Raw genomic sequence first — 19,672 nt, 5'->3', positions numbered from 1 at the left:
TCGTGCACTCTCTCACAAACGAACCATATTAATAATTTTTAATATTTGTCGATTCCATTTTGGCATTACATCTAAAGTTTCAGTTTAACAGGATATTTTATATGTATTGTTTTACATTAGGCTTCAAATCTTCAAAATCATGATTCTTCTAAAATAATTTTTAAATTCAATGCTACGCGTGTTTGATTTTGATACCAAATAAATTCCAGCTAAAAATCTACTTTAATAATATGTATTAATATTCAATTTTTTTATTATAGTAATATTAATCTAATTATATAACATGTATTGTAAAGCAAATGCAATACAATACAGTAATAATAATTGTATATTTGTATCCCACATGGAATAATCATTAAAAAAGGAGAAAAATTCAAAACACGGTTTTAATAAATCATACTAATCGATATTTCAAATGTTGAAACTTTTATGTCTCGAGTTGTAAAATCATGGACAATTATTCAAATCATCTTAAATATTTTATGTATGATTTCTATTTTTATGCATCATCGTCTGTAATGATTCTACAATTATTAATATGTTAATTAAAATTTTCATCCACTTTTTTAGTCAACTCCAAGGTTCTTTGGCAACGGCTTAGTTGAAAACTGTCCTCGGACGATGATGATGACGATGAAAATTGATCCAACAGTAATGGTTCTTGTGACGACCTGAAATTGAGTAATAATCAGACCAAGAGTTTAATAGAAACAAAATTCTGATATTTTTAAGAAATTACATAAATATATTAAACATAATATATTGTTTTTAATTTCAATTTTTGTGTACACAATCTATAAAAAAATATTTATAATAAATGTAAGTGCAGAAAAATAAATCAAAATTTATTTAATCATTATTAATAGTATTGCTCATTCACTAAAATATTATTTTGTAATTGTTTCCTAATTTTTGTGCTATTTATAACTATTATTTCATTTATGTTTTTCGTTTTTTTTTTATTTTGAATATTTATTTTATTTTATACAAACATAATATTTTATTATTCAAGCATGGAGTCGTTAAAATTGTTTATTTTTGTTTTAAATACACCGAGCTGTACGCCGTATGGGCCCCATATTATCGTGTTTATCGTTATGTTTCTCGTCACTACTAGTCACAACGACACAGCGACTTCCTATACTCGAAAAATTCATAAAATCATATTTGAACTTTTAGTATTTTTAAGCACTGAAACTTTTCAACTGGAAGTTGACTTTCATCAATCAATCAGTCAATGTGTTTCGTACATATTTCGTGATTTGTATTGCATATTTCAATACGTATTTTGAAACATACCAGGTTATAAATTATGCAGGTATACTATATCTTACCCTTCAACTCATATTATTGTTATTATATTTCTGTCAATTTATATTTGAATATGTGTAGGTTTTCTTAATTCAATTTTTATAATGGGTACAGAAAAATTGTGCACTGTTGAACTTAAAAAAAAAATCAATGGTTTTTTTCTAACTGCCTAATGTCTTAACAAATTTATAATCTTTTCTAATTTATGACACATATGTATTTTTATTTTTAAGTGGAATATTTTTCTTGAAATTAAATTATGTATCTATCTCATAATAATAGCTTATTAATATATTTAAATGTCATGAGGCATTAAGACATGCAGATATTTATTTATGTTTCACTTTTTTCGTCTAAATTCTTAACATTTATAGGTACTTGCAACTTGCTTTTATGTCTGTTAACAAATTCAAAGTTGTTAAACGATTTTTTTACGTCCGAATATTATACTATTACAGTAGGTAAGTGTTTTACTTTTTGTTCTAATGAAACTAAACTGTCGATAAAATAAAAACTAATTAAACTTTTTATTTGTTTACTTTTTCAAAAGTTAACTGATGAAATAAATGTAGCAGGTTAAATGGACACTCTGTATTCATCAGTAAATTATAATTGGGCGCGAGATCTTCGTATTACCCATACCGGTACCATTATAGCATTGGACTATCCATTATACCTCCGTCCCAGTGCGTATAAAACGAGCAATTAAATTCTACGAGTTTTCTTTTTTTTTTTTTTTCATAATATTACTGTATAAACGTGACATTGTCATTAGCTTGAACTATTCGAAGTTAACAGATGCAAACACAGGCATTATCGTCTAGATTACTAGATCAAAATCTATGAATTATAACGTAGGTCTGTCTTCAATTTGAATAAAACGCCTGAAGTAAACATGATTATAGAAAATAGCGTGACGTAGGCCATTTTAATATTAGGTATCGCATTCACCGACTTGGTTCAGATTAGATCAAATAAAAATTTAATTCAAGTAGAATTTACTGTTTAAAAATGATAAACGTGAAGATTTATATATGTATCGAAAACGATTATACCTTGCAAATATTTTTTTCTCATAAACAATTTAATGTACATATTTGTTGTATATTGCAAGGTTCAACAATGTTTTTGACCTACATTTCTATGTAGGTGTACTATAATAATTATATTTAATATACAGTGTACAATAATAGGTAAAGGTATTGTTAAATTGACATGAAATTAATTACATATTATGCGATGCTAAATCGTTCGATGCTATAGTAATTAAACCGGAACATTCATTATAACATTTTGGCTTATTGCAATGTAGATAATAAAAAATGAAGTATGAATACTTAATAATATCAATGAAATATTTTATTATTGTTGATTACATTAATAATAATGTCAAATGGTTTTTATCATAAAACTGAATGTAATGATGGAAGTATGCCAAAGTCCAACAATGTTTCTCATCAATATAAATATTAACCGAACAGTGGTTAGTTACTTTTTTAGTTTTACTGAAATAATCTTATATATTATACATTTTTAATAGTTATCGAAATTTCCCAGTGATATATGTATTTGTATTTTCCATAGTATAGTCAGTATAGATTTTAATCGTCTCACAAGTGTAATTTTTGTCGAATGTATATTTAATTTAAGCATTAATAAATATTTTTTCATTTATTTCCGAACAAAATGCATTTTCCTATTAACTATTAAGAGTATAATAATTACGTAACTGTTAATAGATTTACTGTAGATAGTACACAATGAGCTGAGATCTATTTTTCGTCATTTTTCAAATAACGCACATTAGAATATTAGATAGCAAGATATCTTGTTTATAGTAGCAGTAAACTCATAAATACGTTAGAACTTTGTCTATTAAATTTAAATAAAAACGATCATACATACATACTTTTATAATCTATACATAGGCTTTGTTTACATATTTAAGTCATTTAAAATAAAATAAAATGTAATATTTTTAAAAATTAACGGATACTAGGGTCTTAACCGATAAGTTTAATAACTAATAAATATTGGCATAGGTAGGTAGGTAGGTATCAAAAAAAAAAAAATCCCAAACTTATCAATTATTTTTAATGTTAGCAGATAAATAAATAATTATTTATGTATTTAATTCATGTTATTAATTAAAATAATGTAAATGGAGACAAAAATTAGTTCTTACACGATTAATACATTTAATGAATTTAGTATTATACACCAAAAATGTCCCTGCAATGACCTAAACATATATTACTTTATGTATATTATAGGTACTACTATGATTTTTAAATAAAACAGTTGTAAATTTGACAAATATATTTTTATACTAACTAAAATAGGTTTATATAACTATACTCGTATTTAAGATATCAATACAAAGAACATTTTCGAAATCATTAAAACTATTGATAATATATAAGATTATAGTTTACGGAGTATATATAATTTTTATATTTTCATAATAGTATAAGTGGTGATTCTCGTTCCATTCTATTTTTGAAAAATGTATTATAAAATAACACTTCATAAAATATAAAACATGGCAACGTTTCCTATCAATTCTGATATTCTAATATTACAGCAATGGATTGTTGTATAAAATATATTTATTTCTGGAGTTATTTTCTTTCGGAGCTTTTCATTAATTTCTTAGATAGCTAACCCTTTACGATAAATATTGAGAAATAATTTCGTTAATTCCGGTATAAGTTTGTACACGATATTAATAATTGCGTAGTTTGAGGAATTTGTGGTATTTCTTATTACATTTATTACCAAAACTATAAAATATAATATTGCGTCATCGTTTTATATTTTTTATAGTTAAATTGAATGGATGTCTATAATAATTTCAATTACACGATATAGATCGTTTTTTTTTTTGTATAAATTAAAAAAATACCATCGATTTAAATGTGTCATCACTCGAGTTTGTAATATTTAATATAACAGTTGTTTGAACATCGCTGTGTTGTGCGTCAAGGTCGAATGGATGGGGTTCGAGAATGATAGGTAGAACGTATAAATAGATGTTTCCGTTTTTCACCAAAATGACCCTCAATCGTTATCACCATTCTGTTTTCCGTCAAGGGTTAAATTAAATTTCCACCAAAATATTATTATTTTCATAATATATTTTGAGAATTATTTTTGGCTTGTACCACGGATACAACTGACAAAAGCTTTAGTGAGTTAGACAACATTAGTGAAAATAAATTATTGATTTTTAAAAAAAATATTTAAATGCGTGTTTATTTCTTTTTTTTTTATAATTTAGAAAAAATATATTATATATATTTATTATTATATTGAAATGGTAATGAGTAATCAATAATCATTGATATATTATGTTGATTTACAAACATTTTTAATTTCTCTAATTAATTTGTATCTATATTATATTATGAGTTGTAGGCTCTACGAAAAACATTTTCCTTTTTGTAGATTAAAATACTTAATTGACAATCTATTTATATTTTTGTACTATTTAAGATTTTATGATTTTTTTTTATTATAACTTAATGTATTTCGGCATTAAACTAGTGATCTTTGCATGATTTAGTGATTATATGTGGTTAGACGAGATGCATACATCGTAATTGTTATAATATGATGAATATAGTTCTGGGTTCTAAAAAAATATTCAAAATAATATATTATTGTTTTTCTAGTGTAAATCGGTGTATAGTCTTTAGCGAAAAACAGTTATTGTGAAAACAGTCGAGGATCACTGAGGTGGAAAATAGTTACGTCCGTGTAAAGCCCTTTTAACATGTATATTTCATAATAATTACTAATTCTATTTTTACAAAATATTTTACAACAAAAATATTTTTTTAATATTATCGTATTAGGTACTAATACATAATATATTAATAGGTAGGTAAACATTGAATAATTGTTGTTTATTTTGACACGTTTTAATAGACTACTATCTTAATTACCCAGACGGTTAATTATAGCTATAATTAAATTAATTATTAAATAAGTGGGAAATAAAATAAAATAATGGTTAAGATTTTTAGAGTAAAATAAAAATAGAACTAATAATACAGAACTTATTTAAATAGTTTTATAAAATATTATATTGATTAGTTTTATGATTTTTAAAAATTAACTATTAAATTAATGATGAATAATATCGATCCGACTATTAAAATAACATTATATTAGAATAATCTTATTTTATAATTATTTTTTGCTTACTGTATAATACTTTGTAAAGATAAATCGAACCAAGGAACTGATTTAATTTCGGCCATAACAGATTGGTGGTCGTGAATGAATTGCCTGGAAGATTTGTTATCTGCAGCTGTAGATTCTCCTTCATTTTCTCCTGTTGTACTATACCAATTTTTGTAAAATTCTGGTTGAAAACCTACCACTCTTTTGCCACCTCGATGACAGTTTTGAATAATCCAATTACTGCATTCTATCGTTGGAACCCTATATGAGAGGACATTACTCGTATAGCTTATTGTGGATTAAGCATATTAATAGTCTGTTTTTACACAGTAATACATTGTAATTTGGCAATCTTTGTCAATATCAATCAAAAATAAATAAATTAACAACCATTAACAATGCCCATAATAATGATTGATACATTGTTCATTTATTTCAAATTAAAGTCAATTTGCGCTGTATAAACTTTCGGACAAGCTGGTACTACTACTACGGGCTTAGTGATTAATTTAGTTATGTCGAATTTATTATACAGTTAATACTAAAACTTCATAAAAATATAGAAATTAATGAATTTTGGTGAAAAATAACTAAGGTACGAATATTTATCTACATTCTACAGTTCTAACTATGAAAATATTGGAAATACCTATTTATTTCTACTACACAATTATAATTTATCCTTGTTATAAAACGAAAATTGATTGGAAAAATACTTTAATTTTGTTTTAAATAAATAATCTCCTTAAATTACGTCAAACAAAACAAACAAATAAATAGCTTATATGGCTACAAATTAAATAATAATAATTAAAGCGTTTGTTGACCACTTTTCGTGAAAATCTCGTTAACCTCCAAGAGATTCTGTTTTATTTGGTTTTGTTATATTATGTTATTTGAACATTAGAACTTTGTAGATACTCACCTAATTAACTCACTTGTCCAGTAATCGTGTACAGTGTTCGTAAGCGGCCAATAAAATCCATCACCCGCGTCATATGCTCCGTTTGGCACTGCGATCGTGGGCTGTCGATTGGTAATGTTACTCCGAGCGGCTGATTCAAAACCATTAACATGTTCAATGGCAAATCTAAAATAATGATAGATATGATGATGATAAATCAAAATTTTTGTTAAAATTGCCTTTTACATTAAAATGTACAGTACTATTTAAAATTTTTTCCATGGTTCTATTAAAAATATTCAAACATCATTGAAAAACATAAATTCGTACTCAAATGATAAATTTTCAATAATGATTAAAATATTATTAGTATAAATATTAATTGGAATTTTTGGTCTAGTTTTATTGCTGATAAAATATAAATTTATTACTTTGGTAGGTGTCTATTATAGTAGCTATTAAACCAATAAATTCTTATGGTATTAACTGTAGTTTATAAGTCTAAGTATTTTTTATTTGGTAACAAACTATCATATGTGTTCACAATAACATCATTAATATAAAATGACAGTGGATGTCAATTTTTTGTTTGACAAAAATGAATTTAATCTTCTGTCCCGTGACAAAGTATAAGTTGGTACTTTCGAGAATATATATATTTTTTACTTAATCTCAAAAACTTTTTTTATGTATAGAAACAGCTTATTTGTTACTGTAAGGATTACGAAAGATATTTTTATGGTTGATAAGATATTTTTAAAAATATTTTTTCCGTTTGTATAAAGACGTCTCTAATACAAGTGATGAATTTGACTTTTTTTTTTAGAATGGTATGCTAAGAAACATAGATGTTACTTGTTTTAAATGTTATAAGCTGTTTGGTAATTGGTAAACTACCTATAGAATATGTGACATATAAATATAAATATAGTTTACTTTTTAATACAACTACGCAATGAGTTTAGATTATTAATGAATAAGAATAAAATGTGTCCAACAATCTGGCTAAGTATAAACTATACTTAGAAAAATTGCATATTATACATGGAACAAATTAAACAAAGTTTTTAGTTTTTAGTTAAACTAATAAATTTTGAACACACAAACTAATATTAAAATATCGTATTCAGTTTTTTCTTTTATTATCGAAGTTAAAAAGTATAGTTCCATGAGAAACGATTGACCAATATTTGCCACCGAATTACTGTCAGTGTCAATGATGGGGGTCATAGAATTTAGATTTGGGTTTGGCGTTTATTCTATAGTACTGTGGATATGATTTAATATAGTCGTCCGAGTTTCCATAATGTACTATCGTATAATTATATAATACATCATACAATAAGTTGGACACCGATGGCTGCAGTGTATGGTTTTGGCAATGAAATTTACATTTACTAAGGTATAGTATAATATACTAAATAGTGCAAAACATAACCAATGTATAAGGTGTAGGCAATGTCAAACAGGCAATAATATTGTCCCTGCATACGCACTCGACCCATTATTAACGTTCCAATGCGACTTCTACGCATAATGTATTTATGGACTTAAATGATACAATTATAATATTAATATAATGTATTAGTGTTAAATAACGATCAAAAAAAAATTCAGATACAGCTGTAGATATATTGTGTTGTATGTTTACAATATTACGCATAATCACGTGTCCGTCATGACGATCAAAAGCAATTTTTTAATATTTATATTCGTTTTTTTGACGTGCTAAATTAATAACGTTTAAAAACGGACTTCGGCAAAATGTCCGTTTAAGAATATTAACGAGACGGATTAATCAAGTTATGATGGTAAAACTATATTTATGAATAAATTCATCATGTTTAGCTTACTTTTTAAGTTCATTTATTCTAATTGATTTATGCTCAAATTATTCTGATCTCGGTAGTCTCGATCTAATATACATATATATTAATATATTTACACAGAAATCTATATACTTGATTAACCGTGACTTTTACACGACACTGATTAATTAATCCATTTCAATCAAAAACTATAAAATATTCTGCACAGTTAATGAAATTGTAATGCTCGAGCAATGACCGGTTAATTTAATTTTTTAAATGCTGCGAGTTCTACAATATTTTTTTTACACGTATTAGGTTTTTAGAATGTTTGTATAGGGTTTAGTTTAAACAACTTGGATATTTTATTTACATCATGTACATTTTAATTAATTTCCCGTTCATTCGTAAGCTTTTCACTTCAAAAATACATTTAAACATTTCATTAAAAAAAAACTTCAGTTCTTGAATTGTCTGATAAGAGTATATTATTATTATGCACTTATTATTTCTATAAATTATACAGGATTAACAAATTTTATATCTAACGTACTATATTAACAATATTTGAATTTTAGTTGGTACCTAGTTGTTTTTAAAATGTTTTAAATGAATATTTATTTATATTATTAGTAGTTATGGATATTTAATATTTATATTTATTAATTTATTATAAGTATAAAACAAATGGAAAAAAATTGTAAATTAGATATTTATGAACTTAAAGAAATAACAATAATAATAATAATCATTATACTATTTATTTTTCTATCTAACTTAAATTATACTATATTATTGTTATTTATAAAAATATATTGTGAATTGTCTATTTCGTTCGTATTAATAAATAAATAAATCCGCTTAGTTAAATTCCGATATAAAAAATAACAAAAAAAAAAAAAATGTAATTTTATTGGCACCAGACTGGATAATATACATATGTATTTACATACAGACATGAAGTAGTTAGTGTAAAAAAAAGGCATAATGCAGAATAATATTTATACCTTTGAATAAATATTTTATTACTGCAGTGTAAATACTATAACTTGAAATCGATGATTATTCGATAAATAATGCTTATTTTTCACAGTTTTACGGTTTAATATGTAATGGCTATAAATTTAATTTGTATTTTCATAGTTATAATTGTTAACGAAATAGACTATGTGTGTAGCATGTACATTATACAGTACTGGAGCATCTATTGTTCGTGGACATTTCCGGAAATAGGGTATAATAATTAATACAATAACAATATCCAAACATTTTTTTCTAAACATTACTTGTTCAGTTTATCTATATAACAATATAAATATATAATACCATAAACACAGGTTTTTAACTTATTAATGAGTGAATAGGTAACTATTTTTGATTAAATGATTGAAATATAGAATATAGTTACAAAAAATCAAAATATATTAACAAGCACTTTTACCGATTCGTTAACTTATTTAAATATGAGTAATAATAAAAATGTATAATAAATATAGAATATTAATATTGATTAATTTTACAGGATAACACAAATTTAAGTGTCATTTAATTTTACTTCGCACGCTCCTTTGTAATTAAACATGCGGTTGTCGGTTAAAAAAACATAATTATCCACTTTTACGGCTTTACATAATATAGGTAACTTTATTATTTATATTTACATAATGTCTACTTACTTGTATTAAAATACTTATTATTTATTTTTTTTTTGTACAAGTAAATGTGGGATTATATTACGTAAATTGTTAAATCACATGCAATATATTATTAATAATAATTTTATTTAAATATATTTTAATAATGATTAAAGTAGTGCAAAAAATTTACATAGGTACCTACATATTAAATAAATCATATTTTATTATTATTTATATATCATGGTAAAAAAATGAAGAATATGTATATATAAATATATTTAAATGTTTTAAATAAATTAATATTTTAATGGGAATATCGTTGACAGGAATAATACCTTCTGTCGGGCACCTTACAGTACTGCCAATTATTTTGCTGAAATCGGAGACCGTCACTGAATATGTAATTTTGTTGTACGCATTTTCCTTTTTCCCAAACTCCTTCAATTCGGGATCCTGATGGATAGTACATAGATCCATCTCCGTGAAACAATCCATCGTCAAAATTTCCCTCATAAACAGCTCCTAAAAATCGATTCGGTGATATTTCTTTTAAATTACATACACAATAAATTGTATTGTAATCAAGTCGATCAGTAGAGACATTCATTAAATCCGAGAGCAAATCAAATGTATTTATCACTTGATAGTGTTCCTTGACATTCATACTCACATAATATTTGCATGGCTTGTTTATATTTTACTAACAAATCAAACGTTAGAAAAATTGAATCACCCCTTCACAATTTAAAAAATTTGCATTTTAATATATATGATTATCTACCTAACTATAAAGTATTCTTGTTTTAATTATTTAGATTATGTAGATAATATAATTATAATAATAAAATAAATTGTATTATACTGAAACATGATTTTTCTAATAACTGTAGATTTTAAACATATTATGAGAATATAATAATTGTTTACTGTGATACGAGAACTGTATGTTAATCTAATATTGATTTAATGTTACATGTAGTAGGTAAGTATAAATAAAATAAAAATAAATTATATATTATATATTATTTCTGTTTTATCTCTAAAAATAACTATACAAACTAATACACTATATTATAATGTAATTTTCAATAGTGGATAAACTAATTCACTAAGATTTCATATTTTTATGTATCACAGTTATAAAATATAATAAATACACGGAATATAATATACAGACTAGTAAAAAACTCAAATATTGGAAAACTTTTTAATAGACTAAATATTCAAAATTTCCTTATATCTAAAAGAATCAAATGGGCTGAATATATATATAATATAATATAATATATATATGGAGAGGAAAATAAGATTTTATAAATAATGTCTTAACCAATAAGCCAGTTGGAAAGAGACCACGAAGAAGACGAGACATAGATGGATGGACTTTGTGACGAATGATTTAATAAGAATTGATGAATCAGCAAGAATAGAAGACTTGCAAGACAGAAATCGTTAGAAAGACTTGGTAGAAACTACAAAACGTCTAAAAGGCGTGTAAAGAAAAACACAATACACTGTGATAGTAACGATACGTACCTATATCGATAATAAACGATATATATACGTATAAAATGATAATTATGAAATTAAAGTTCTAAAATCAAACAATTAGGTTTGGTTATTGATGGGTGTACGTTGTATACATAATGCACATGTAAATAAAGTAAATACACAGTGGTTTAAAGCATATTATATAAATATTTTTATAAAGTGTATTAAGCAATTACCATTTTGCATAACGTAAATTCCATCTCCAGACATCGTTCTATGATTCCATTTTCCTTTATAATAATTTCCTGTTCCGATTGGAATCCATTGGTCTTTAGGGTGTAACTGAGGTTGACACTTAACTTTTATCTTTTTTTTCGATTTTTTTTTCTCGCAGAACATTTTGGATAAAATTGAATAAAATACTTTTTCTATTGAATAAGTAAAATAAAAAAAAACGATTTGATAATTGTTTACCTACTGCCATTATTTGTAGTCATAGTATTTGATTAAATTGAATTCTTAATATTATATTTCTATATCAAAATAGACAAATATACTTATGTAGCTATATTATTATACTACGTATAGATTTTGATACACGGTATCTTACTGTGTTGGTGTGAGTCAATTTATTTTATTTACCAATAGTTTAAATATAAATATTTTAGCATATGTAAAATGTATTATTGTTGTAGTAAGAAATCAAAGACATATACGACAGAATTAATTAAATAAAATATATTTTATAGGTTTTTTACTCAGTTTAACTGAAAACAAAAAAGTTGAAAGATTGTCATCGTATTATTTTTTTAAGAATTTGAGATTGATATGAAATTTAATGAGTGTCATTAGTGTAAATATTGTTAATTTGTATTAAATATTCAAGTTTTTAACTATTTTAGTTTTAAAGTTTATTTGGGTTTAATAGTATATATAGTTTACAGGCGGTAAACACGGATACAAACACTGCAAAACATATCGTATATGCAACTGGTAGTAATTTATTAATATTTCTGAATTTGAAAAATGTTATTATTTACTTAATATCAAAAACAGTGTTTCTAAAACTGGTACAATAATTCTAGAAGTGTAATTTGATAAACTCATTAATTTGATAATACTAATGGGTAACACAAAGATGCGCTTAATTACTGTTTTATATTCAAGTATTCGCTTAACCTAAATTTATTAGTATATACGAATTGAAGACAATTATCGTTACATTAAATAAACATTTAATATAATTATTTAGGTGTTTTAACGATATATTTATATGTATATGGTACTTATTTGACAGAAAAATAACGATTTACCTATGTCAAAAGTTGATTATATTTTATTCTTAACAACATAACCATTTATATCTATTGTTCCAATTTTGTTCCCTTTGGAATATTCTCAGTTGTTTTTTGTAAAAATCAGTTAAGTATTATTTTAGCTAATAAACCTAAATCATATATATAAATTACTTTTAAAAGTCTACAATTCAACTGCTATTTCTCATTATAGCATTGGTATAGAATATTAGATTGGTTTTAATAGCCAAAAAGACAAAATATAATGATACAATACTAAAAATTAAAGCTAATCAGTAATCATTATTATTATTAAACTATCTTTGATCAATGTTGATCTTATATATATATATATATAGGTATAAATACAAATATTAGATTGTCGTCAGCCAAAACTAAATGCATGTGTTAACTTATAGCGAACTATATAGATTTAAAATATCTACAAATCTTTACTGAGTCTCAAGAGTTATATAAATATAATTTTTATTCAAAATGGCAAGTTTAAAAAATATTGTGTAGATTTTGGATTTTATTTGAATATTAAATATTTACAATAATATTCTATGAATTTATATTATATTATAATTTTAAACTATATTTTTTTGTTTTTTTATCACCAAATAATAAGGTAATATTATGAAGTTTAAATTCTAAGGTACATCATATAAATTAATATTACATGTAAAATAAAAATAAAACAAAAAAAGAAAGAATTCTAAAAATAATAAATTGTACTGATATAAAATAACACATTAAAAGTAAAAAAATAGTAATAATGAATACGTAGGTATAGGTACAACTTTTTTGTAGTATTTTTTTAAATCCAATTTAGGTTTGAACTGAGATAAATTACTCTCGACATAACAAAAAAAAAAAAACAATTTGAGAACAATGTTCGTAAACTTTATTGTTCGTAATATTTTTGGTGTGGTAACTGAGATTATGAAATCTTACTCGGAACGCTTATTCTCTTAAATCACCTAAATATACAGTAACGATTCTTCCATCTACGTAAAAATGATTTAGTTGCAAATAACTGAAACGAGTACTATGTAATATTAATTGGTTCGCATTAAGTAGATAAGTACGTAAGTACATTAGGTAAGGTTAATATAATTCATGTATAATATTAATCCACTCCATGAATTAATATCGGTTGATCATCGAATCAATTTAACTTGATTTGGAAATCGTTTTAAATCTTCAAAATATATTTTTGACGGTTAGATATTTAGAATAACAATTTAATATATATCTAATTAATATTAAAAATTTGGCATTAATGTTTTAGATCCTTATAACAAAAGCATGGTTGTATAATCTTTACGGGATGTTTTATTATTATGGTTTATGCTAAATAAGCATGTTACTAATGTACATTACAATCCAACTTGGATATGGACTATAATTTAAAGATTATATTAATTTTACTAAACATTTGACTTTACCACATTTACATGAATTGTGTAAGAATACTAGCGAACTAACTTAAATTTAACAATATTATCCGTTTTTTCTTACGTCTAGTATAAAAATAATAACTTATGATTGATGGAAAATTAAAATACTCACAGATAATGTATTGTAATAACATTAACAGAATAACGTTTTAAAAAAAAATTTCAATTATACCTAAAAATCTTATAGAGTAATTTAATTCTTTCTGGATACACGTGAAAGCCAACTGATTCCTAAGAACTTTGGATATTATTTAAAATCTAGAGTGTCGTTCGACATTTCCCTATGGATAGCATACTAATTAGTTGTCTCTTACTTGATCGGAAACGGGTCTCAGAAAGTCCATAGGGGAACCCGGACTTTCCCGAAAATAATTAAATATGGGCCGACGTTCATGCCGGGATTGCATTTTACACTAAGGATATTTTAAATAATTTTAAATATTGTAAAATTTCCCATAATTTTATCGTAAAATATTGAATTTCGGCGTAAGTAGATAAATTGGTAAGAATTATATTTTGTTTTGTTATTGATTTTGAAAAAGATTAATATGTTATTGATATTTTTTTGTTTTTGAACGTTAGTTTTTTTTGAATAACATTTTTAAATAACTCAAGAAAAGTTATAAAAGTTAAGTTCATTCTTAGTTTCTGAATTAATGTAAGTATTTGTATCTGTATTTGAATATTAAAATTAATAATAATACATTTGGCAACATCGCACCCAATTTCACGCGTAATCGTATGCCTTTGAGTAATTAAAGTTTTGTCTTTTGTTATTCTGGCACTACGTGCAATCGTATACCTAAAAAGGTAAGATGCTCGCAATCGTACTCCACCGATATGTTAATACTTTGTAGTATAGGTAAGTAATAATAATTTATTAATTTGGTATGAATTACACAGGTTCAACAAAAACTATTATATTATTTTAATTATTTTGACTGTATAAAATAAACACAATACAATAGAATTCGTGAAATATATTATTATATACCAACAGTTAGAATACTAGCTATTACATTATAAGTTATAACAATAAACATTTATCATATTGTATTAATAATATATTTTTTTATTATTATTCTCTATTTCGGTTGTTCCTAGTGGAAAAAGTCATCTAGTTATCTCATTTATTACCCCCAGGATACTCGAAGGTATGTACACGTATTGGATTGTATATATTAGCCATTGATGCAAATATATAAGTCATTTGGTCTGTAGTGTATATATTAACTATAGATTTGACGTATTGATGTAGTCCATAATTTTGGAGTTGACACAAACGATAATATTAAAAACATGCTGTTTCTAGAATGTGATAATAATTTTAAATAATTAACTTATGTATATATGTATATTATGTAGGTAGGTAGTAATATGCAAATGCATAACGTTACAAGTTGGAATAATAAACGCTTTAGATTGATAAACCAACGATCAAATATAATTATGTATTTATATCGTATTGCACTGGAAAAAATATATATAATGTCTGGCATATTTTCATCGTGTTTTGAATATATCATTCTATTTTGGGTTATTACTGATTTTTGAATGAAAATAAATGTTTCAAAATTGAACGCGTAAAATATTTCCGAGTATAAAAAAACATCAGTCAAAAGTTTACACGAATAATAGCATTTATTAAAATACATTTTGAGGTGCGACATAATCAGCTTGTATTATGTGTAACAAAATAGAGGTTGGATAGGCAAATGTCATAACTTAAATAGAGTCAATAATTTAAAAACTTCCTAAAAATATATTAAAGTAATTAAATTTATTATAAATCAGATAGAAATTCATTTTTTTAATTTTTAGGGTCTATTTATGAATAATCATTTAAACGAAAATATTGGATTTTTTATTTCAATGTTTGTATTTTGATGAATAATTTAAAAGGACGTTATACCAAACCATTTTTATTATTGTTTTTTTAATAGTTGGTTCGATTTTACAGTAATTGTTTTGCCAATGAAAAAATAATGTAAAAACCTTGTTGTACACACAAGTATGGCTTAGGTTTTTATCGATAGGTATTATTATTTTTTTTTTATGAATATGTAATAATAGTATGGATAAAATTGTTAATAATATTTACAACTGTAAAGCACAATGTTGTTAAATCTACAAAGTATATGTGTGTGTGTGTGTATAATAATGAATAAAACCAATCACTTTGAATATATTATATTGGTGTGGCTTTTTTGATCAAGTTGGCTATGCAATTTTTTTTAGATAATAATAATTCACAGTTGGAAGGTTATAATTTTTTTAAGAAAAACGTTTACATTTAATATGCTAAAAAATATTACAAATTACTTATATGGCTTAATTGAATGTCTTCATTACAACAATTTAATAATATTACATTATCATTAAACGGACTTTTTGAATTCAATATTCAGTGAAGAGCACATTGTTTTATTTATGAAATTTGTAGTTTTTATTTTAAATATTCTCTTGTATTTGTTATCATATTTTGGACGATTCAAAAAAATAAAAAATAACCTTCATATTTAAATTAATCAATAATAAATTATATATTATATGAATTATAAAAAAATTTGTCGGAGTTATTTAAATTTAGTTATATTTAATTAAGAAACCTAGTCGTTGTTGAATATCATTCATGAACAGGTTGCACTTAAGTTAGTTACTAAACGATTAGATGATTGTGATACAATTTAACGATACATATTTTTATAGTATATTTGTGTATACAATTCGTAAAAATTTACATATTTAAGGTTATATATATTATCATAATAAAAAATGAGTTCTATATTATTAAACATAATATAAATATAGTATTGAACTGAATATCAATGGTTCTATTCGAAATAATAATTTGTTTAGATTTCGTCCGATGAAAAACAGAACAAAAACGTTTGTGTCTAGTATATTACGGAAAGTGAATACTGTATTTGAATAGAAATATGGGTTTATTTACTTACATCATGCTTAAGAACAAATTTAAATCGTAAGTTACAATCTAAGATTTCAAAGTTACAATGCATACAACATGTACGAGTACAATAAGTTAGAGTGGTATTTTAATAAAATACTCGTAATTGAATTCTAGGAATCAATATAAGATTACAAAAAAACATTGAAAATATCAAGGTAGCATACTTATAATTAATAAACTTATATATATATATATATATATATATATAGGTATATAATATATATACACGTGTGTTTAGTTTAAGTTTGAAGAATGGTAAACTTTCATAACTTGCAATTTTCGATATTTATTAAGTGATGTAGAAAATATCTTTTTACAATCAATAACAACTTTAATAATCTTTGTACTGAAACTGTAGTTAAACTAAATATAGGTATATAACTTAATTGTTTTAATATATTTTAAAATTTAATAAAAGATTGTTGTATTGTAAATTAAATCATATAATGACGAACCTATAATATAGGTATAGACATTAGGTATACATACATCGCCTAAATAGGTAGGTAGTAATATAAAAAAATGAATTATGATGTATTATTGATAATTTAGCTGACCTAACTGATGTTTGGTATTTAATATATTATTATATTTAATATATATTTTATTATATTATATCTTTAACTATTCAACTGCTGGTTATATTTTATACCTTAACTTGAATTTAAATGTGAACTATCAAAATTAAATTATCCCATACACATGTCATTAATTTATACAATAATTAGAAATATTAATATTGAGTGTTATTTATTTATTATCATAATTAACCATATTTGGGTATATATTATAGTAAACATTTTTTAAATTCACTTTTTAATTGAATGGTTTATTAATTAATATCGGTAGCATTAGTAAAATTTCATTATATGTCCACAGCACTGCTTCTGGTCTATAGAAAATTATTTTACTCGACTAAAATAAGAAGTTTCAAAACCTTGAGAAATTTATCAAGAAGTTGTTGACAGTGTCTAATCGGATTTTTATGGAAGGTAACCAAAAAGGTTTAACTGTTTTTTCTTACAGTAAGCTTTAAATACAATTTGAATTTACACTTATCCTAATCAAAAAGTGAAATATTCTTGATAATTCATCATAGAATCAATGTAAAATGTTATATTAGTTCTAAGTTTTTGAAAAAAAAATCTATAATTATAACATTATAAACGCCAGTTGACGTAAATTAAAATAATCGATGTTTTTGATTTTATTCGAAAATATTTGGTTTTTTCAGCAGTGGAAGCACTAAGAGCAAGTGATTCATAGATTGAATTTAAATTGAATGGACTACTAGATCGTAAATATTTATTTATTGGTATGGCAAAAACCTACATATTTTAGTATGTAAACACAATTTAAATTTACAAATATAACTAGGTAGATTTGTTTTTAGTACCTAAAATCGTTTTAAACCATCAAAGACTTGGTTTTATTTTATCACCATGATACAAGAAGTGTGTAGTAAGTAAATAACCATTCTTCGTAAAGCTTATAGTTCAGGTTGTTTTTCAGATAGCATATCCTCTATTTGCTCTGACCGGCCTAACGTGATTTATTATTTAATGTACACTACTCTACGCGATTATATTTGACAATATTCTATGACCTGAAATATTATATATTATGAAGACAAGAACATATACAAACGCATAATACGAGTATAATAATAATACTACATACGATAAAGGTGTTTAATTTCAAGATAAAATCTCAGTGTTATTATATTATGTTTAATATTAATTAGAATAATATTATAATATGATTATCCAAATAATTATCTATATGATATTAATTCGTTTTGTAATATTAAAATATTATTATTTTATTTACACTTGGTATTAAATTGCTTTGGGATTATTATTATTACCACTATTGTCGTTAAATAAAGTAAAAACGAGTTTCGTCGTTGTTGAGTGGTGTTACAAAATGTATATTGCACGGTGATAATAATTCGTTAGGTGGGATTATGTCTGTTGACAAGTATCAACGGATTAACATTAAACAAAGTCCATACTTTTTAAACCAATATGAGCTTTATGAATGATTTTCTTCTTACAGGTAAAAGATACAACGTATACTTTGTTTAATTGTTTAATAAATTTACTTTACTTCACTTAATTTACTATTAATGCCTATTAAGCACGTCAGATTTTTTTTTATACATTCCACGTGATTAACTGTTTTTCGTTATGGTTCTATACCCATTAGTAAGACATGATGGTAATATAGCTTAGTCTAAGAATGTAATCTTTATTATCTATAATGACTTTATGTTTAAAGAATTGAAATTTATTATATAAATAATTTATATCTAAATATTTATTTTTATTTTTAATATTTTAAATGTAATAATATTGCAATATTATAATTATGTAATTATGTTTTGTTTAATGACGTAAAGAAATTAATTTATTATATGATGCCAAGTATCTACTCTTCTTCTTCATACGGCCCTAATACTCTTTAAGAGTTTTCTATCTACTGATAGATTAAAATTATTATAAAGTCTATTATGATCTCTTTAAAAATCAAAATCCTATAAACAAATAATTAGTCCTTTAATGACAAGGTATGGCAATAAATTTCTCTCTCAAAAAATCTAGT

General features: G+C 24.1%; 1 protein-coding gene across 1 annotated transcript; it reads right to left on the bottom strand.

The window, feature by feature from the left end:
• Positions 1–369: 369 nt before the first annotated feature.
• LOC114124096 (MORN repeat-containing protein 5-like) lies at positions 370–11,838 on the bottom strand. The gene is made up of 5 exons (XM_027987273.2): positions 11,576–11,838; positions 10,184–10,370; positions 6,425–6,589; positions 5,521–5,760; positions 370–671 (listed from the first exon to the last, which is right to left on the bottom strand). Exons 1-5 carry the CDS (start codon positions 11,736–11,738, stop codon positions 542–544), a joined length of 885 nt encoding a protein of 294 aa, XP_027843074.2. The 5' UTR covers positions 11,739–11,838; the 3' UTR covers positions 370–541.
• Between the last annotated feature and the right edge of the window lie 7,834 nt (positions 11,839–19,672).

Source organism: Aphis gossypii, chromosome 1 (assembly GCF_020184175.1).
Source record: "Aphis gossypii isolate Hap1 chromosome 1, ASM2018417v2, whole genome shotgun sequence".
In the NCBI taxonomy this organism is placed as follows: domain Eukaryota; kingdom Metazoa; phylum Arthropoda; class Insecta; order Hemiptera; family Aphididae; genus Aphis; species Aphis gossypii.
The sequence above is the reverse complement of the archived record's forward strand: the minus strand, read 5'-3'. Positions and strand labels throughout refer to the sequence as shown.

Excerpts from the sequence above, each read along its gene's own strand:
- LOC114124096 (XM_027987273.2), bottom strand. The coding sequence starts at position 11,738 with ATGTTCTGCGAGAAAAAAAAATCGAAAAAAAAGATAAAAGTTAAGTGT. Across the intron at positions 10,371-11,575 it reads AATTTACGTTATGCAAAATG|GAGCTGTTTATGAGGGAAAT; the intron begins GTAATTGCTTAA and ends ATCGATTTTTAG. Across the intron at positions 6,590-10,183 it reads TGTAAGGTGCCCGACAGAAG|ATTTGCCATTGAACATGTTA; the intron begins GTATTATTCCTG and ends TCATTATTTTAG.